This window comes from Gavialis gangeticus, unplaced genomic scaffold (assembly GCF_001723915.1).
Source record: "Gavialis gangeticus isolate Ggan-Ray unplaced genomic scaffold, GavGan_comp1, whole genome shotgun sequence".
Taxonomy (NCBI): Eukaryota; Metazoa; Chordata; order Crocodylia; family Gavialidae; genus Gavialis; species Gavialis gangeticus.
In genome coordinates this window covers 61377010-61398895 of record NW_017729024.1, presented here as the reverse complement: position 1 = coordinate 61398895, position 21886 = coordinate 61377010, and the positions used below count along the sequence as shown (strand labels likewise).

The following is a 21886-nucleotide window of genomic DNA, read 5'->3' as shown; positions in this document are numbered from 1 at the left end:
GACATCGGTGTCAGAAGTGGACTGGTCAAGTTCGCCGATGACACCAAACTCTGGGGTAAAGCATCCAGACCTGAGGACAGGAGGGTGATCCAGGCAGATCTGGACAGACTCACGAAATAGGCAGATGAGAACCTGATGGTGTTCAACACTGAAAAATGCAAGGGTCTCCACCTTGGGAGGAAAAACCTGCACCATGCTTATAGGCTCGGTAGAGCTATGCTGGTTAGCACTACAGATGAAAGGGACTTGGGGGTCATGGTTGACCAGAAGATGAACATGAGCCTTCGGTGTGATGCTGCGGCTAGTAAAGTGAACAAAACGCTGGCTTGCATCCATAGATGCTTCTCAAGCAGATCCCGGGACGTCGTTCTCCTGCTGTACTCGGCCTTGGTGAGGCCGCAGCTGGAGTACTGCGTCCAGTTTTGGGCCCCACAATTCAAAAAGGATGTGGAGAAGCTTGAGAGGGTGCAGAGGAGAGCCATGCACATGATCAGAGGTCAGGAAAACAGACCTTATAATGAGAGGCTGAGAGCAATGGGGCTCTTCAGCCTGGAAAAGCGTAGGCTCAGGGGTGATCTGGTGGCCACCTAAAAGTTTATCGGGGTGCTCATCAGGATCTGGGGGAATGGCTGTTCACCATAGCCCCCCAAGGGATGACAAGATTGAACGATCACAAACTCCACTGTGACCAATTCAGGCTGGACATAAGAAAGAACTTCTTCACTGTCTGAACCCCCAAGTTTTGGAATAGACTGCCGTCGGAGGCGGTTCAAGCACCCACTTTGAATGCCTTCAAGACACATTTGGATGCTTATCTTGCCGGGATCCTGTGATCCCTGCTGAATTCCTGCCCATGGGGCAGTGGGCTGGACTTGATGATCCTCCAGGGTCCCTTCCAGCCCAAATGTCTATGAAATCTATGAAATCTATATCATCCCAGCCAAGACTTTGCCTAGCCGGGTCTTAAAAACCTCCAAGGATGAAGAGTCTACCACCTTTCTGAGTTACCTTTTACTATGCTCCTCATGAGAGAGTTCTTCCTAATATCTAACCTAAACTTCCTTTGCTGCAACTTGAGACTATTATTCCATGTTCTTTCATCTGCCACCACTGAGAACAGTCCAGCTGCATCGTCTTTGGAACCACTCTTCAGGTAGTTAAAGGCTGCTATTAAATCCACCCTCAGTCTTCTCTTTTGCAGACTAAATAAGCCCAGTTCCCTCAGCCTCTCCTCATCAGTCATGTGTCTCAGCCCTCTAACCATTTTCACTGCCCTCTGCTGGACTCTCTCCAATTTGTTTAGATCGTTTCTATAGTGGAGGGCCCAGAGGACTGGTGTTCACTCAGTGCAAACCTGCAGTAGCCTGAACTCAAGCCGAACCTGGTTCATTCCCAGAGAGTTCTAATGAATGAATCTGTTATCTTGGCAGGAAGTGGCCAGTGGTTTCCCTCAGGGGTTGGTGCTTGGTCCAGTGCTATTCAACATCTTCATGATTTGGATGTGGGGGTGAAGAGCTTACTGGCCAAGTTTGTGGACAGCACTTGAAGATAGGCTGCAGATACAGGGGAAGCATGGTCACACTTGAAGATAGGCTGTAGATACAGGTGGATCTAAACAGGCTTGCAAGTTGGGCGGACTGGAATTAAATGAAGTTCAATGTTGAGAAATGTAAAGTGCTCCACCTTGGGATGAACAATCCCCTTCACACCTACAGGCTTGGTAGTAGGCCTGTGCGAGTAGGCAGCTATTCGATCCGGCTTCGGATCTGGCCACTTCAGATGCCAGTGATCCGATCCAGAGCTCCAGACTGGGTTCCTGTTTCAATCTGGCTGAAGCGGCTCCGAAGCTTCAGCGCTACCTCAGTGATCCGGCCATAGGGTATTATGGGGAATCAGTGAAACAACTTTGTTGTTTTTTGTCTGATTTGGATGAAACATACAGGGCTGGTAGCCTCTGCTGAGAGCATGAAGCCTGCCGAGTTTCAAGAAGATCGGTGCAGGGGTGTGTGATCGGTACAGGGTGAAAGCTGCAGGGATTGTAGCCCCTGCTGTGGCCACGAAGCCTGCCAGCTGTCAAGGAGATAGGTGCAGGGCCCTGCACCCCTAGCTGCTGACAGGCAAAACTCTTGACATGGGTGCTTGTGCAACTGACTGTCTGTCTTGGGGCAGCTGATTGTCTGTATTGATTATTTCCTCTTCTTAGTCTATGGTTTTTTAGGTGTTAACAAGTTAATGAGCAACGATTAACACCTACAAAACCACAGACTAAGGAGAGGAAATAATACAGAAAATCAACTGCCCCAAGACAGAAACAGTCAGTTGCACAAGCACCCATGTCACAAGTTTTGCCTGTCAGCAGCTAGGGGTGCAGGGCCCCAGAACCCAGAAGCCCTGCACCTATCTCCTTGACAGCTGGCAGGCTTTGTGGTTGCAGCAGGGACTACCATCCATGCAGCTTTCACCCTGCTGCACCTTAACACACACACTGTCACCCATGTTACGAGTTTTGCTTGTCTGCAGCTTGAGGCACAGTTCCCCTCAAACCCCTGCACTTATCTCCTTGAAACTTGGCAGGCTTTGTGGCCTGAGCAGGGGCCACCACTCCTGCAGTTTTGACCCCACTGTGGCTTAACACATACACATGACATGAGTTTTGCTTTCAAGAATTTGGGGTGCAGTTCCCCCCAAACCCCTGCACTGATCTTTCTGAAACTCAGCAGGCTTCATGTGCTCAGCAGAGGCTACCACCCCGGCATGTTTCATCCAAATCAGACAAAAAACAAAGTTATAGCTGTTTCATTGATTCCCCATTATACCCTATGGCCGGATCTCCAAGGCAGCGCCGAAGCTTTTCCAAAGCAGTTCGGAAGCTCTTAACCGCTTCGGAAAACCTAAAGAAGCCAGCATTTTGATTCAGACATGTTGCAGGGAGGGGCTGCCACATGGTGGTGTCCTGCCTCTGTAGGTGCAGGCAGAGCTGCTCAAGGAGCTCCTGAAAGATGGCCGGGATCATCTGGGATGACTCCAGCCACTGTTTGTCATCCTTGGTGGTCTGGATGACATGCAGGGCACCAGTGGCAGGGCATCAGTCCTAGCTGGCCATGCAGGCCCACAGGCAGCAGGGGCTGGAGCCCCAGGAGGACGTTGATGGCATTAGTGTTGGCATCTGGATACGCGTCATCAGAATCCTTGCTGGATTTCAGGTGGCAGCACGGAGTGTAGGTGGCAGCAGCGCAGTGCCAGGGGGCCTGAGATGCTGCAGAGAGCCTGGCTAGGCATCTGTGCCACGTACGGGTGCCACCAGGGCCAAGACTGAACTGGGCCAGGCAATGGTCACTGTGGCGGTGAAGCAGGGCAGCTAGGGTGGCGAGTAGGTGCCCAGGGCACTGGATGTTGTTCCTGGGGGTGGAGCAGCAATCATGCAGTAGGCACAGGCTCTGACGACAGAGCCGTAGAATGCTGACACAGCACTCTACAGGCTGTTGTGGGCCCGAAGGCAGGTGGCCAGGGAGCAGCACGCAGGGCTGGCTTTTAAAGATGGCCCCCAGCTGCAGGCAGCTTCAGCTGGAGCCTCCACCTCCCCCTGGCTGCTGCAGGAGGCTAGAGCGTGGCTGGATGGGGCAGGAGCAGACTACTGCCAGGAGCAGCAAATCTGCTCCCAAATGCCTGGATGCATAGATGCCTGCCCAGGGTATGTTTTCTCCTGAGTGAATTGAGAGTAAACCCATCCAGCAGGATTGGCATGTGTAGATGCTCCCAGTGTCTGTCTGTAGAGCTCTTCATCTTCATCCTGAAGGTATAGAAGACAGAAACATCTGGCACTTCCCCATCCCACAGGCTGCCTGTAGCCACCTCCTCATTTTAATAATGTGCATTCTCTGCCAAGTCTATGCTTGTGGAAGATTAGAGCAGCAATAGAGGTTAGGCTGTTTGGTTAAGGCCGTGATAGCATCTGTTCCTAAATCTTTGCCATGCATACTTTAAGAAGTCATTAATAGTTCTCATTTCCATCATTCTGCTCCTCCTCAGATTGTTTGGAGACAACAAGAGTAAGCTGTTCACCAATAATGGAATAGCCACTAGAAATACACTGAATATACTAACTAAGAGCTGAGCAGTTCCTGGAGATGCTGGACACAGAGATGTCCCTTAAGGCCACCTCCAGCAGCAGGTATCCACTTTTGTGAAGAAATACTTATAAACCTACACATTTCTATTTTATCAAAATTGCAGCAATTACAAGTGTTACAGTATTTGAGAACAGTGAAATCATTTCACTGAGAGTTAAGAAAATAAACCCCAGGCCTAGTATTCCAATAAATAGCTTGTGAAAGGTGAGACTAAGGGTGGAATTATATTACTCTTTGTACACCCAAATGACAGTTTGCAGCCATACAAGTAGTGTTTTTGGCACTTAAGTACAGTTTTTCATTCTATTACTCCTGCAGTGTGGATGCTCAGTTGGTTATGCATTGGCTGGGCAGGTATGCATCTACATATGTGCATTCATTGGTATAAGTCCCAGAAAAGACAAGAAGGAGGGCCCTCCCATTTTCCTGAAGGGAGAAAGGCACAGAACTTCTAGGACCTGTGTGCCTAGTAGGGGTGTGAACCTACAGATCTCTGATGTCTTAGCATGTTCAAACAACCCCACTACAGATTAAGCATTTCTCTTACTTTTCTCCAATGCTTCTTTTGAAATTGAGCCACTGCCCCTCACATTTACCAGTCATTGGATAAAATGGATAGAGAGCAGTGTAGCAGCAGAGAGGTTTCTGCCATATTAGGGGTAAGGGCTCAGACTAGACCATTTCAAAGCAGGTTCCACCTCACCTCTGCTTATTATCTTCTTCCTGACCTCACATAGCTCCCTCTTTGGACTACCCGGATGCCATCTTCAAAAGCAACACTGGAAATGAATTTGGATAATGTCTGCCTTTGGCCTCATGGATCATTAGAAGTTGGGGAAATGGAGATTCAAACCTGAGTGAGGGTTTGAACAGGGTTTCCCTGTAACTTTTGTCTCCCACTTCATAAGTAAGTGCCCTAACCACCCAGCTTTAGAGGCTAAAGCAGGAGAGCCCCCTCCTCCATGTAACACCTGTTTCTCATGGTTTTTGTTCAGTTACATTTTTGTGGCTGCTGCATACATGATGGGGTCAGGAATGGACACGGCCAGTATGTTGCCTACTGCACTCTCTCAGTCTGTGTGCACATGCTTATGTGCTCACACTGCAAGAGTAACAGAATCACAAACTGTGGATAAGTGCCAAAAATGTCAGTTAGGTGGCTGGAAAGTGTCCATGTATTCATGTGAAGGGAAACAGAATTCTACTCCAGTGTCCCGTCTTTATCACCCCACATGAAATATTGAGACTTAAGGGCCAAATTATGAAGCTAGTAAGAGTACTTGTGCAAACATCAGACTGTTAATGGGAGTAAGCTTTTCCTGTTCACGCAAGCAAAGATTCTATTAATTCTGTTTTGACTGAGGGATAAATTCTAAATGTCTCTATCCAATCATATGCAGCTATTTCTGTATCTTCTATAAAAGCAGATAGGGCTAGATTTTGTCATAAAGCATGGAACCTGGTGAAAAGTGAAAAGATGACAACGTTTTGGGTAAAGGACTCCTGAGCAGGAAATTATTTCTATAGAAACACAGAAAAAATCTATACAATCCCTAATGTGCATATCAGGGAGACATAACCTTGGTTTTTACAATCTTTGATTTAGATACTGAGGTCAAGTGAACTTTCATTGCTGTTCTGTTATGTGGGCTGTCTTGGTAAGTTTTTACATGAAAGTAGAGTTAATCATTGTTATGCTTGTTAAGTAAATATTTCAATAGAACACAGGGTGTAATAAATACAGTTAATGGATTTGTGAAAGCAGAACTACACTTTATGATGCTTTGGACTTTGGAGCTTGACCGTCAGAGTTAATTTTCCCTGGTACCAAATAGCCAGGCTTAAATTCAGCTCTGTTTCCAAAATGCTGATATAGCCATTACAAAAATCCTTCTTCCAAATGCTTTTCTAAAAGCTGTCATCTTTGAAAGAAATTCTATATTTGTTCTTTATTGTAGAAACTCAGCAGCCATGATGACTGGGGCATTTTAATGAAAAGGGTCAAAATGCAACCTTATGTGAAAGGATGCTATTGTATTGAACCCAAAGGTATGGTCCCTGTTTACACCAGTGGTGCCCAACCTTTTCAGCCTGCAACCTGGATGAAAGGTACCAGGTTGGTCCGTGGGCCATATCTGGTCCATGGTGTGCCAATCTAGGCTTGAGCAGCTGCTCCTGAGCAGCTCAGGGCCTGGTGTTCTTTGTTTGGGCTTTAGCTTTCTCTGGCACTATCATCCGCCAGGCACTGTGTCCGAAGGGAAGCAAGCCCTTGTTGCTTGCCCGCCATGTCTTGTTCTTATGGGTAGATGTGAGAGGCTCCTGTTTGACCTGGACTCACTCAGAGGCACTCCATATGGATATCACTTGGGGCTCTGCCTCCCCTACACACCTTCCATGCACCAGCCTGATAATCTCTACATAGTCAATGATCTGGGCTCTTCCGTGTTCTGGCATGACACATCATCCCAAATTGGGCTATTTGTGAGTTCCAGCTGGGTTGGTTTGCTTGTACAGTGGCCTTGGGTTCGCTGGTGAATGGCCAGTTACTCTCCATCATGCTCAGCCTGCACAACTCAAAGACTGTTGGGAAATGGTCTTGCTCCCTGAGACAATTTCCATTGGTTGGACAGGCTTGCTGGCCCTGCTACAATACAGTCTTCTACCCCCAGGGACCCCAAGAGCTCCTGGCCTCTTGGCTGTGGCAAGGCATCAAAGGAATATGGCCTCTCCCAGGCCCCAGCAGTAATCAACAACAACAACAAAAAAAGCAAAAGCAGGAAGGCAGTGGTTTGCCTTGCACTCACACATCACTGATTTGTGCTGGGCCCTTGAATCCTCGGCCCCACTCTTTCCTTCAGCCTCTGGCCTTACTGAGCCTAATGTGGTGCCTCTGTAAAGGCCTGGCGGGGAGGGAGGAGGGCATTGCTTGGCACTGTATGGGGCCTGTGAGGCCTCCCTGCAGCCCCTCAGCTCCCAGGATCTTGCTGGGGCCAGGCTTGGCAGCAGCTCCTTTCCCCTCCTGATTCCTGCCAGCACCAGGCCCACCTCCCCATGCATTGACATGGGCAGCACTGCACTTCCCTGCATCTGCCTAGGGGCACCACCCCTTTATGGTCCAAGTCCGTATCTAGTTCCTTTCGGTTCACTCTACATCCAGGGCCCGTAAAGGATCTAAATCAGATTCAGCTCCTTTGGATTGTTCGCTGGGCCTCAGTGCACGACGAGGAGTGAATTTGAAGGATCTGAGTGCAAATGAACCAAATCCAATTTGGATCCTTCCTGGTACCTTGATGCAGGACAAGGACTGGATCCAAATCGAATTCAGTTCATTTGCATTCAGTTCATTCTAATTTGCATCAAAGTCCCAGGAAGGACCCAAATCAGATTCATCTCATTCAGATCCTTCCCAGGAACTCGATGCGTGACAAGGAGCAAATATGAAGCAGCTGAGTCTGAATGAACAGAGTCCGATTCCCATCCTTCACGGGACCTTGATGTGGGACGAGGAGTGGGTTCAGTTCATTCATATTCGTTCTGCCTCCCACATCAAAGCCCTGGTCTGGACAGCAATTCAAAGACAAGCTGCCAATCTTAATGGCGCTTCAGTCACCAGCACCTCCTCTTTCTTCTCTAGGCAGTTTAATCATCTCCTTTTTAGTTCAGGCATAGCTCCAAGATGATAAAACAGTAGGCTTTCTATTCAAACCTAGCCCTGGGGAAGATCCACAAGAAAGAGTTCATTCCCATAGTCCTGATCTGTGCACAGGATGGGAAAGGGAGCAAAAACAGCCTGATAAACAGCAGTAGTAAAGGCAGAGTCAGAAGTTTTGTCCACCCTGCCGTGACTTAAAGCACTCATTGTTGGATTCTCTGTCACACACACAATTTTAACCTTGCCCTTCTATGCATTACACTGCTCGTGTATACTGATATGTGGTTAATAAGCTACCAGGTTAATAAGCTAGTTAGCATGAGTATGGTTGGAATATATCTGTACACTTACACAGGTTTTATTTCAGTGTACAACAAATTACATTTGCAGAATTTTGTTACAGTAGATTATTATTTTCCACTTTTGACAAAATGGTTTTTGTGGAGCTGATCATAATCCTTGTATATAAGCGTTCAAATGTGGATGCTGGCACAGGTTTGTATCAGGAAATTAATGCACATTTTTACACTCATGGAGTCTAGACAGAGGTTCAGCTGAAAATGTGAATGCTTTTTCTACTGATTTTTTGGAGCAGAGGGAGAATATCTAAGGATGTTAACATTTGAAAAAAATTACAGTAGATGTTTTCATATCTATACATTCAGAATATATGGTCTTATTTACCCAGCATATATAAAGGCCAATCTTAAGATGTGGCCAAAGCAAAGAGTTCACTGAAGTAAGAACAGCAAAAGATAAAAATCACGAGGATTAATTAATTACATCAGGCAGATCTCCATATCACGTAAGGAGGGGACCACAAGCAATTAGGTGCTGTGAGAAATTAAGTGAGGAGGAAAAAGTTTCTGTAAGCTCTACCTGGTATGTCAGAAAGAGATTGGAGAGCCAAACAACAGATGCTCTAGATGAAAACATGGAGACAAGGCCAGCAATCTCTTATCAGAGCTTTGTTGTTCTTGCATTTTAGAGATGAAAATACCATGAAGTGGGCAAAAAAGGGCCATATTTACATCCTATGGATGTCAACCACTTTAAAAGAGAGAATCTTATATGTAAAACTTGCAGAAAAAACATGCTAGTCCTATGCATCAAGGAAACATGGTTATCACATCCTGAAGTTATGCAGCCTTCTAATTATGGAGGCAAATGCTGTCTCTATCCCAGTAATCACATTTTTACCTTTCACTGCCTATAGGATGACAAATGGAAAACTCCACTATAATTTCACCAACCTGGATAATTTTATGGATCTTCTGCGGACAAACAAACTTGTTCCTGGTAAGATGCTTTTATCCATCAACTATTAATGTTGGACCAAATCAGGCAGAACTGTAAGTGTTTCACCAAAAGTGATTTTGAAACAAAACATGTTTTACTGATATTTAACTCCTATTAGCTTAAATACAAAATCTGTGCAGCAAATGCTGAGAAAGTAGCAAATAAAAACCCATCTATTTTACTTAAGAAGTGCTTTGGTATTAAACTGAGATTTATGAACTTGAAGATGAAATCAACCAACGTTTACCAAGAAACACCCAAGAAGGGGCCAGGGAGGACAAACTCCCAGATGGATTTTGTTGGCACTTCCCTGAACACAGTAGCACTTGCATCCAATGCCTCTCCAGCTCATGAACCAGGGGTGGGCAAAATGTGGCCCAGTGGCCAGATGCAGCCCACCAGGTCCTTTTATCCAGCCCGTGGGGTCCCTAAAAAATTTAGAAAATTAATATTAATCTGCCCTGGGCTGCCCGTCATGCGGCCCTTGATGGCTTGCTGAAACTCAGTAAGCAGCCCTCTGCCCAAAATAATTGCCCGCCCCCGGTCATAAACTGAATTGGTTACTGCTAATATTGTGAATTTTATTGACAAGTAATAACTTTGAGTAATCTCAAATTGGCATCAGGAATGTAAGCTTAATTTACATAACTCAGTCTATGCATCTCATGGAGGTCACTATCAGATGAATGTTGGAAAATAAATTCAGTTAATAAAAAGTGGAAAATAAGACCTTTTTTTACTTGTTTAAGGATTTGAACTTATGGGAAGCCCTTCAGGATACTTCACAGATTTTGAAGATAAAAAACAGGTGGTAAGATGGAAGAACCTAGTTGCACTTCTGGCTAAGAGATATATAGGTAAGTTACTTTTAAAAAATCCTATTTTTCTTGCTATAATGAGTCCTGTCTTCCTACTTCCAGAGTTCTGTGATGTGTGCTCGATTGGAGAAATGGAAGGGGTTTGAGCAACATTGGTTCATAGACTTTGTCCTGGAGGAAGATTCACAGAAGGATGGACAATTTATACAGCTTAAAGTGGCTCATGGAACATTGTAGCACGGAACAGTTTTTGTAGGAAAATACAATTAAAAAAGAAAAGGAGCAGTACTGGTTGACAGAAGAAGACTAACAAAATACTCAAAGAATGAGACACAGATAAGCTATGTACCAAACAGAGACTCATATTCATCCCTTCGAGTCAGGCATCATTCTATCCCTGAAATCATTGGGAACTCCAAGGGGTAGATCCATTACATTTGGAAGATGACAGGCTGGTTGAGCGAAGGGCTGTGCAGATCTTTCTTTTCCTGGTTTGGCAGTCAAACGAAAAAAAATGTTTCTGATTGAAATAAAGCAAACTAAAGGGAACATGGAGAAGGGATCTTAGTGAAATATGCAATACCCAAATTCTGTTTGTGTCAAATTAAACATCTCATTCAATCCAAATCAACTTTTTAATATATTTGAAAACAAGCAAAACAAATGAAGGAGTAGATTAATCTCATGGTCATGGCTGTAGTTTCAATTGCCAGGGATTTTCAGGGTGCGTTTACACGTGCACTTTAATGTGCAGTAGACTATTTTATTGCACATTAAAGAGTCACATAAAAAATGACATTATGCTAATGTTCAGTAAAGTAGTCCACTACACAAAGCTTCACTAAAAAAGTTACTGCACATTAGTGCAGCTTAATGAACATTAATTTAGTACCTCATATTTGTATGACCCAAACTATGCAAAAAGTTCAGCATAGCTTTTTAAGTAGATTTTCTATTGGCCAAAAACTGTACTCTGATTTAGTGGTCCCCAGTGCTCAGTATATATCCGAATGTATCATACCCATGGAACTTATCCTCAGATGAATCATATTATGCAGTAAGAAACTGCAGTACTTAAAGCTTGTTTTATTTCCAGCAAAATATGGTCTGGAACATGTTGCCAAATGGAATTTTGAAACTTGGAATGAGCCAGATCATCATGACTTTGATAATGTGTCAATGACTGTCAAAGGTAAGTTTGTTTTTGTTATTAACTCCTACTGTTTATTTTATTCATATTGATGATGTGCTGGGAAGAAGCAGAAAGAGGCAGGGTAGGATGACAAAAACTAGGAATACAATAAAAATGTATATATACTGTTTTATAAATGTTTGTCCCTGGCTGTGATCCACACACATGATCACTGGTCTGAATCTTGTAAATTTGCAGTCTGGATAGTAACCCGTGTGAAGAGGCAGATATAGCATGCAGAAAAAGGAAATAGAAATAAGAACAATACAAATTAGATCACACTGGTCATGTCTACATGTGCATTAAGGCATGTTTTCTAATGTGCATTAAATTTAGTACCTCCAATGTGAGGTACTAAATAAATGCACATTAGGCTGCCTTAATGCACAGTAACTGCTACAGTGTTCCCTCTAAGGAGTAGCAGTCTGTGACTGCACCGCTTCGGTCCGTGAGTGGGACACTTACCGAAGGGGGCTGGAAGCTGGGGTCAGGGACAAGAGGCTGGGGCCGGGGGCTGGAAGCTGGGGCCTGGGCTCTGCCGGTTCCGGGGAAACTGCTCTGTTCCCCCACTTCGCATCGGGGAGCGAGGAGTCACGTGGCATCAGGGCTGGGGAGTGGAGCACTTCCCCAAAGCCAGCAGAACCCGTGGCAGCCCCCAGCCCTAGCCTCCATCCCTGCCTTGCCTCACCTGGGGGAGGAGCTGCTGCCTGCCCCGAGTGAGGCTCTGCCGGCTCTGGGGAACTGCTTCATGGCTCCGGGAAACTGCTCCACTCCCCGGCCCGTGCCAGGCCCCTGCCCTCACCTCACCTTGGAGCTTACCTTAAGCTCCTCTCCTGGTGCATGGCCTTGCAAAGGCGGTGTGTGGCCAGACTTTTAGTTGTGCGCTGCCACGCACACGCACACCTTAGAGGGAACCTTGAACTGATGTGCATGGTTTTTAAGTGATGCTTAATGTGCAGTAACCTATTTTACTGTGCAGTAGGGTAATCACACATTTTTATGTGACACTAATGCACAGTAAAATAGGCTACTGTGCATTAAAGTGCACGTGTAGACATGCCTTCAGTTTGCTGTTTGGTTACAGACTAAAGTTATGCTATGTGGTTTTCTGCTTGATTTGTGTGTCCTGGGAGCCTTTTCAGGCAGATGCCCATTGACGAGTTTCTTTTTCTGAAGACTTCATAAATCTGAGGCTTTGGACCTATAGTTTCCTGTTGTGATCTTCGTGGAGGAAGAAGAGGGAGAGAGGCAGTTTCAAAAGCACCTTGTGCACTTACTTGAATACATTTGCTAATTATCAGCATAGTAACAAGAAGATTTACAGTATTCTCCACTAGTTTTAACCAAGCCACCATTGTAAGTTGTAGTCATCTACTGCATATGTATCCACTTTAATTCTAGGGTTTCTCAATTATTATGATGCTTCCTCAGAAGGGTTAAGAGAAGCTAGTTCTCTACTGAAATTTGGAGGGCCAGGAGACTCCTTTCACCCCTTCCCAATGTCACCAATGTGCTGGAGTCTTCTATATCACTGTTACAATGGAACCAACTTCTTCACAGGAGAGACTGGTGTGAGATTGGACTACATATCCCTCCACAAAAAGGTCAGCTCAGAAGAGTGTTTCTTGACAATTTAATCCTGAGGTTTCCTAGGCATTCTCCAGTACTGTGGTTTCTGAAGTTGGCTCTGCCTATACAGGGTAACATGGTCATTGTGATTTTAAGAGGGCCTTTTAAAGATATCCTACTGGAAAACCTTAGCCTAAAAAGTAAGTGTTTTTAAACCTGGTATCCACCTAATAATAACTTTGTCTCATTTTTTCACATATAGAGAGTGGGGCTAGGGGAAATACAGAATTTTGCCATTTGAAACAAAATGGCTCATTCAAACTTCATTTGTGCTTCAGGCGGAAGTATAGAAATATTAAATTTGCCAAAGACACAAGTACTTGGATGATCCAGGGACACGGTTAACAGTCCAAGAAAAAAATAATGATAATCTGCAAGCCTTTTACTAATAGCCATACTTTTTAACTGACACATGCTTTTACTTGTATGTTTTACATAGTGTAAGTGTACCTTTTCTGCTAGGCCCTGCTCTGCTGCCAGTTAAAAGGGCCAGGGTCAAATTTAGGGTTTTAATGTCAAATAGACTTAAAAAAACTAAAAAAAGTTTGCAGTAAAAAAAGTGTATTGGGTTGGCAAACCTGGTTGACAGTAACAATGGTTTTACACTGTGCTACACACCCCCAGGGTTCCTTGTCTCACCCCCACAACCTGATAATCCCCCCTGCACCCTGCTGCCCCCCTCACCAGCCTTACCCCTGCCACTTACCATGTCTTTCACTTGTCCTGGTACAGACCCCCAAAGAAGCCTAGCTCTGACAGCAGTATTCCAGGCAGCCTGGGATGCAGCAGCAGCAGCAGCAGTATATGGCTGAGAGAATATTCTCCTCAGGAAGCTGTGCTCCCACTCAAACACCAGGTGGCACTGCTATGCTCTATCAGAGCTGCAATCAAGCTACAGCTGCCTAGTGTTTTTACTGACACCTAAAGATATTTCTACTGATTTTACTGGGCATATCTACATGAGATACTAAAAACTCAGTAGATTAATTCTACTGTACATTAACGTGGCAGGAAAAAACCATGGTAATGCGCTAACGTGCAGTAGAATTAGTCTACTGTGCAGTAGCGTCACAAAAACGTGCACTGGCACTATTGTGCAGTAGTGTCAATTACAGCACATTAAGTTAGTACCTGTTATTAGAGGTACTAAACTTAATGCATTGTAATTATGGCACATTAAGGCACGTGTAACTGTGCCCACTGACAGCCATTTTAACCTGATTTTTTAGTGACAGCCAGTAAATTTACTGACAACCCTGTTGGCAACCCTGGCTAGTGACCTGCTGCATGACACAGGTACTGTCTTTGTTGTTTACTCACTTTGCATAACAGCATATTCCTGTTATTACAGGGAGCTGGGAGTTCACTTCAGATCTTGCAAGAAGAAACAGAAGTTCTTGAGCAAATTCAGCAGCTCTTCCCAAATTTCACTTCTATTCCAATCTACAATGATGAGGCAGACCCAATGGTGGGATGGTCAGTTCCACAAACATGGAGAGCTGATGTGACCTATGCTGCCATGGTGGTAAAGGTAACTCACAGCCCAAATCATTTCTCAGCAAAGCCAATCTGAAGAGGTGGTGGGATCTAAAAAATTTTTTAACCTAGGCACATAGACTGCAATATATACAATACATAGGCTGCAGGGAAAATTTACAGACCTAGTCATGAGGCTCTTACTTATATTTCACTCTTTATTCAGGCAAGCCCACTTGGAGGTTAGCAGTCATTCAAGTGACTACATATTAAATAAAAATGTCCTGGATGCATGAGTGACAGCAGCCGATCGCCAACCAGGGGAGGGGTGTCCCCCAGAGACTGCTTGATGACTGAGGGAGAGGAGGGTGTCCCCCCACAGTTGATTGCAGCACCAGTGGCAAAACCAGAAGTGCCAGAAGCAGTGGAGATGTGATTTCTCTCAGTGCCACTGGCGCTTCTCAGTGCTTCCGGCACCACTCGGGGGGGCACCAGCCAGCACTTCACTTGGCGCCTCCACTCCCTGCCCGGCAAGGGCCAATCTCGGGGGGGCATATACCCCTCCACCCACGTGCCCCCACTATGTGTTGCCTATGCCTGGATGAATGACGTGGTGGATTTATAAGTCATGGAATGTTTCAGTCAGAGGGCGCACCTACACCTGCATTGGATCTGGGATCAGTTTACTCACAAGTAAACTCATGAGTAAATGCTCCTGGGCAGGAATCTACACATGCAGGGAAGTGGGAGCAGATTTGCTGCTAATGGCAGCAAACTGCTCCTGCTTCCTGGGGCCCTGCAGTGGGCCCCTGCCACCACCAGGGGGAGCTATAAGTACCCTAGGATATCACCCAAAGGGACTGGCAGAGACTACCGCGCCAGGGGACAGCTGTCTCCTAACTGGGGCTGGAATATTACACCCTGCCCCTGGGGGCTGCCTGCTGCTAGGGTGGGGACAATGTCCTCCTATCCTAGCAGCAGGGCGCTCCTGGCCCTGGTGCCCTGAACAGGGGCAGGGAACTTGGAAAGCTGCAGGGGAGGGGCAGGTCCCAGCCCCAATGCACTGCTGGGGCAGCTAGCAGATAGCTTACCTAGGTCACCCAACTGGGTCTTGGGGCTAGGACCTACCCCTGACCAGGACAGTTCCCAGCCCCCACCCCACACATGAGGAGGAGGCTGGGGAACAAGGTGGGGAGCTTGTTCCCTGCTCAGCTCCGCAAGTGCAGAGCTTGGTAGTGAACAGGTTGGGGAGCATGTTCCCCACCCAGCTCCATGAGCACAGAGCTGGGCAGGGAACAGGTTGGGGTGCTTGCTCCCCAGCTTGTTTCCTGCTCATGTCTGCATTGGCGGTGCTGAGCAGGGAACAAGTTCCTCAGCCTGTTCCCCACCCAGGTCCATGATCATGGAACTGGGCATAAAATAGGCTCCCCAGCCCCTGCCAGCAGGGAGCTCCCAGCGCCAGCTTCACAACTGTAGGGCCATCACTGGGAGACCCTTATCTCCCAGCACCAACTCCATGGTCATGGGGCCAGCGATGGGAGACCCTTATCTCCCAGCTCCCTACTCCTCAACTGCGATGGTGCAGCAGGGCCTGGGAGATAAGGATCTCCCAGCCCCTGCTTCCCAATCATGATTCTGGAGCAGGGGGTTTGGAGCTGTTGCCCTTCAGTGGACAACTGACCAGGAGGAGATTTGCTCCAGGTTAGTCATCTACACAAGCACTACTGCGCCAGTACTAATTTAAAGTACTTGCTACTTGCATTTTCAGGTAGTACATGTATTTGCAATTAGCGAGGTTTACTGTGTAGTAAGCATGTGCACATATTAACTAGGCTACTGCGCAGTTAAGTGTCTCATGTAGACATGCCTAGAATTTCATACCTTCATTCCAAAGCAAGCTTACTTCCTACTACTTTTTTGATGCTTACATAATATCCTGCCTCTCATAATGGAGTCAGAAGTGCACACAGGCAAGCCTTATTTACTATGGAGGCTTCTTTTGGTGAGAGCTAACACTGAACTTTTCAGAGCAGCAGTCTACAAGCTATCTGTTGTCTCCAGCAGACTTTACTTCATCAAAATGTATATGAACTTTCTACAACCTCCTCATGAATGTGTTAGACTGACTGGTGATCCTTTTTCACTACAGTATGCAATAGCTGACACAAAAGCATTAAGTCAGTTAAAGAATGGCTACTCATCATTCCTTCATGGTTCACATTTAATGATAAAATATCACCATGTTCTTAAGACTTTTTGTACCTAGCAGCTTAGAGGGAGAAAAAAAAATAAATCAGCCTTGAGCCATAAGAAGACATACCATGTCTGACTTTAAAATATTTTTAAATAGGTCCCTGACAAGATTGAGATGGATAGAATTAATTACATTTGTGGTTGTTTTAAAATAGGACAACATAAATGTGGGTTATTAGATTAAGGTCTCTTGTATATTTTATGCCAGAGATGCTCAGCCCCCAGCCCATGGGCCATATCTGGCCTGCAGAACTGTGTCGTCTGACCCATGGGGCTCCCAGGGGTCTGGAAATTTGGCAGTGGGGGAAATGGAGGCAGCATTGCTTTGTTTACTCAATTCTAAGACAAGGTTTTTTCACCATTTTAGAATCACGAACAAGGATAGTGGGGGCAGAGAGCATCTGTGGCTCGGGCTTCAGCCCCTACCCAGCATTGGGACCGTAGCTGCAGCTGCTGCCTGGCTCCCCAACTTGCACTGCGTTTGCACCCTGGAATCTCTGTCCTGCAGCTTCTTCCCCCCAGCACCCCCCTCCTCACCCACAAAGTCACTGCTCCCCCATCAGCCTCTCTCCCTGCCCCCTTGCCCTTACTTCAGCCAGCAGACTATGTCCACACTGCAGCCTGGGACACTGAGCATAATCTCAGCCCTGCCTCATAGCAGCAGCACATAATCCTCACAGCTACTACGGGTGCTGGGCTGTGGCCATGCTCAATGCTCCAAATTAGAACACGGATGGAGCCTGCCAGTAACAAATTTATAAAAATTTTATTTATAGAATTTACTTCTTGGGAGTTCATCTTAAATTCAAGGTTGACTTGGATTCAGATAAATATTAATGATATAATTATATAATGATATAATATAATTATTCAAATAATTATTTGAATAATAATAAATAAATAAATTGTTGCTTCCAATTTCTGGATCCATGGGGAGCCCTACAAGCCAGATACAATCTGGCATGCAGGACCATATTACCAGTGCATGGCCAGATTAGGCCAACATACAATCGAATCAGGCCAGTGCAGGATCAAGGCCATAGACCAATTCCATGTACTGACCCCACACGTGATCCAGCCTCTCAACCACCCCTGTGCTAGTCACCCAGCCCATGGGTCATTCCAGAAGATTGGGTGCCAGTGTTTTACAGTTCTGATGTTGCTGTCAAAGTCCTGCGCTTCAACTTCTAGGGTATCTGACTTCAAGACTTCACCAGATTCTGCTCTGGCCTATACCTTTGATCCAACTCCTTGTTGCATTCTTCATCATTTTACAAAGGAATAAAATGAAGCACTGCATGAGTGCAGGCACATCTACATGAGGTGCTTTACTGCACAGTAGACTAATCTACTGCACAGTAAAGCATTACCATTTATACGTGCGCAGCATTTACTGCAAATTGCTCCCAGTCAGCCCAGGCAGCAGGGACCAAGAGAACTGTCCCCTCCCTGGGCAGCTGCTTACTTCCCAGCCCCCTGCTGTGATTGGCTGACCAAAGCAGAGGGTGGGGTCCCACTCCCTACCCCTGGCAGTTGCCTGCTACCCAGCCCCCACTCCAAGATCAGACTGGGGACTGGTGCCATCCCCTGCCCCAATAACTGCCTGTTGCCTGGCCCCCACTGTGACTCAGGGCAGGGGACAGTGTCCCAGCCCTTGCTCCAATCTTGGAGCAGGGGCTGGGCAGCACACAGCTGCCCAGGGCAGGTGTGCAGGGCTGGGAGGTAGTTGCCTCAGAGGCAGGACAGCTCCCCACAGAGCCCAGGCCTGACTCTGGTGCCCCCTGCCAGCCTGGGGCAGGCACCCAGGGAAGCTTGGAGTTTGCCTTGGCTGCTGTAAGAGAGAAGAGCAAAGCAGAGTAGCCCTGCACTGAACTGCTCCTATCAGGAGCAGATTTGCTCCCAATGGGCACGTGTAGACACACTCCCAGGGAAAGCTTACTGCATGGTATTTTATTGTGCAGTAAGCTTTCAGTGCATTAACAGCATGTGTAGAAGTGCCTAATGTCACTCAACAAAGAACAGAAACCAGGGGCTAAAACCTGTATGCTATGACACTAGCATAAATTCAAAGTAATTCCATAAAAATAAAAACAGTAGTCCTGTTGACAGAAGGAGGACATACTCGCCTGGTATAAATCCAGACTGCTAGTCCAGTCCTTTGAGCTGTTTTATAATGAATAGGATTAGAAGTCCATTAATGCATTCTTAAGTATTCTTGTTTCCATCCTCCCTGAACTCTACACTTCGTGATAGTACATGTACATTTTCACTGTAAATATAATAGATCACAAAACTCTGCAGAAATCTGCTACAGCCATCTGTACTGACCTCCAGCTAAGAATACCTGCATCTTCCTCATTGCATAGCATGTTTATAAAACTCTTCCTCTGCGCAGAGCTTTATGTTCTTACAAGGAACCTGCTGCTCTGCTTCTGTCCTCACATGTAGGTTTAATCCTTTACATCTGATTAGATGTATTGCTGCAATCTTACTAATGACCTAATTTTAGCCAGGTCTTACATAACCCAAAGCCACTCTAAGACCTTCATGAATTTAGAAGCCAAAATGTTGTGTGCTGTTGCTTTTGTTGCATATACATTGCAAGTTCCTCTCTTCACCTTGCATACACTTGAGCTGCACATGAATTAAACTATTTCTCTATAGCTAGCTTCACCAAGATAGCAAAGAGGCAAGAGTGCTCTCACTTGCTGTTTCCAGTGTATAATAGCAAGTTAAATTGATCCCACAAGGAAATAATCCAGTAGCTTCAATACTGTGCATTGTATATCCAGTGTTCAGTAGAAAATAGGAACTTCATTAGTTTTTCACTAACTTCATTAGCTTTTCAGTTAAGTAATCAGAAAAAATATTAGATTTTTTTAAAGAAGAAATTTAATCTTCTCTGTCACTTTGCAGATAATCATCCAACATCAAAACCTGCTCATTTCCAAGGCCAACAACACTATTAACTATACCTTGCTGAGTAATGATAATGCCTTCATGAACTACTACCCCCATTACTTTACCCAGAGGACACTAACTGCACGATTTCAAATGAACGACACAAAACCGCCACATGTTCAGATGGTGAGGAAGCCAGTGTTGACTGCAATGGGCCTTCTGGCATTGTTAGGTATGGTAAATATGTCTTTAAAAAGAAGTCACTTATTCCAGGTCCCATTCTCATTAAAATTAGATGCATGAACTCCATCATGTCATCTATTCTAAGTCTCTTCCTAGCTCTAAATTCACTAGTTGGTCAGTCTCACAAAGAATAGAGTTTCCACCACTTCCCACTGGAGACAAATAACTTTGATATCAGTGTGTTTGTAGTCTATTTTCCCTTCAGCACAGTCAAAATCTTCTTATGTCTATTTAAACCTCCATATGCCACCTCAGTTACTATCTTCCCTTTCCTATTTGTGGATTGGAAAGGCCTTTGGTCACTGTCTGGTCAAGATTTTCATTTCTTTTTAATGAATCTCTAAATTCTGCTAAGTCTCATCATATAAATCATATGAATCACATATGCCGAAGTCCCAGTGGTGCAAACTGTCATTAAACACTTGTAACCCAGCAGTGCCTGAAAGAAAAGCAACTGGGAGGCCCACACTGCTAGGTACTTGATAATCAGAGTAAAATGATATCCATGCCATGTAGAGTGTTTTGCAAAATAAAGGACTGCTTTCAGTTACAGTGATGTAAGTCTATTGATTTAACCAGTGCTACTCCAACTTTATGCTGGTGTCATTGAGTAACCTGTAGTCCAACACAGACAGTTAGTTACACGTTTCATCTTCTCATGTGTCAGATGCTGGTCTAATTAGCTTTGTGGTAAAAATGTATTTCTGCTTTTTTCAGGGGAAACACAAATTTTTGCAGATGTATACAGCAGCAAAGGTGAAAATGGTAACAATAGCACCGTTGGAGTACTAGCCACTCTACACACCCCTGCTGAGCTACGATCTTCAGATAGCTGGCAAGCTGCCATACTGGTTTACGCTAGTGATGATAACCATACATCATTGAATATCAGTGCTGTAACACTGAACATTACCCAATTCCCCAAATGTGCAGGTAAACACACAGTGCTTAGCATTTTATGTCATGGATCTCCAGCAGTAAGTTTGCACTGAATGTTTTTTGGGTTTTAAACTTCCTGACTGAAGTAACAACGCTCATTTGTACATGCCCAGGAAAATTCTGCTTGGGACTAAAAACCATGCCTGGCAAGCCCAGATTTTCTGGTCTGTAGTATGTCCACATGAGAAAAGAGTTTGGATTCCATTCCTGGAGTTGTCTCCACTCAGTAATGGCTGCTGTGGATGCCACTCTTTCAGAAACTTCACTGCACCTGCACCCTTTAGAACAGTGATTCTCAGCCAGAGTGCCATGGCACCCTGGAATGCCTTGAGATCCTTTCAAAGGTGCCACAGGTACTAGCACTGTTAGGTGTAAAAACAGTATTCACAAGATAAATCCAGAGATTTCAAATAGGAATCCATAGCATTAAGAACATTCTGACCTGTTGGGTTTTTTTTGAACTCCTTGTAACAGAACTGGTTATTATTTTTTTGGAGTCAAAAAACAAGCGAAAACTAAGAGCTGACATTTTCCAAAGGGTGCCTTGAGTCTAATGAGAGATTACTTGAGTCTACAAAGGTTGCAAGCCTCTGCTTTAAAAGCAGCACATTCCCTTCAGGTTAAATATTACATGGTCTATGGGATTTCCTGGTATTGGCTCCAACAAGATTTCTCAGTGTTCAGTCCTTGTAAAAATCAAACCTTTTTTATTTAGGAGCATAATTTTAAGTGCACTGGTTTGGAATTTTTCATCTTAAGCCTTTGTGAAAATCTTATGCTAGGTCTCATTGATTTTCAGAGAAACTCAGTTTATTAAGTCACTTTCTAACTTGGGGCTTATTTGTTTTTTAAAATATTTACCCTTTGGACTTCAAAACTGAATGTGGAGCTTTACGTATTTCTTTTGTGTCTCCAAAGAGCTTGTGTATGTGACGTACTATCTAGACAACAATCTTACCAATCCCTATTTGGAGTGGAGGAAACTAGGAAGCCCTGACTTTCCTTCTGTAAAGCAGTTCCAACAACTAAGGGATGCTGAGGTATGATTGTATATGGTGGGTTGAGGCATCGGCATTTATAGTAGCAGCTAAGGAGTTGAAAAAATTGAAGGATGTTTTGCATGGGATTATTAAATCCAGAAAAGTGTAGTGCTGAGAAGGGAAAAAATAAAATGCAGGGCAGACTGAGATACACTTATATCTCAAGCTTCATCCTTGCAGCTCTCCAACCACCATATAGACACATTTAACTTAAAGGATGACGTCTTTGCAGATTTTGCTCTTCTCTGCTGTCAGCCATTCATTCTAGATCTGCCAGAAGTCCTGAATTGTTAACCCTTCTAGGGCTCCGCAAC

General features: G+C 45.1%; 1 protein-coding gene across 2 annotated transcripts in view; it reads left to right on the top strand.

The window, feature by feature from the left end:
* Positions 1-21886, top strand: part of IDUA (iduronidase, alpha-L-) — a 106462-nt gene that overhangs the window by 72734 nt on the left and 11842 nt on the right. The window contains exons 3-10 of one of the 2 annotated variants that reach the window (XM_019517161.1): positions 8999-9081; positions 9831-9938; positions 10996-11091; positions 12493-12695; positions 14072-14251; positions 19366-19582; positions 20311-20526; positions 21451-21572. In XM_019517161.1, coding sequence (XP_019372706.1) covers positions 8999-9081; positions 9831-9938; positions 10996-11091; positions 12493-12695; positions 14072-14251; positions 19366-19582; positions 20311-20526; positions 21451-21572 — 1225 coding nt within the window. Of the gene's footprint in view, positions 1-8998; positions 9135-9830; positions 9939-10995; positions 11092-12492; positions 12696-14071; positions 14252-19365; positions 19583-20310; positions 20527-21450; positions 21573-21886 lie in introns of those variants that run through there. The other variant, XM_019517162.1, reaches the window with a different exon arrangement.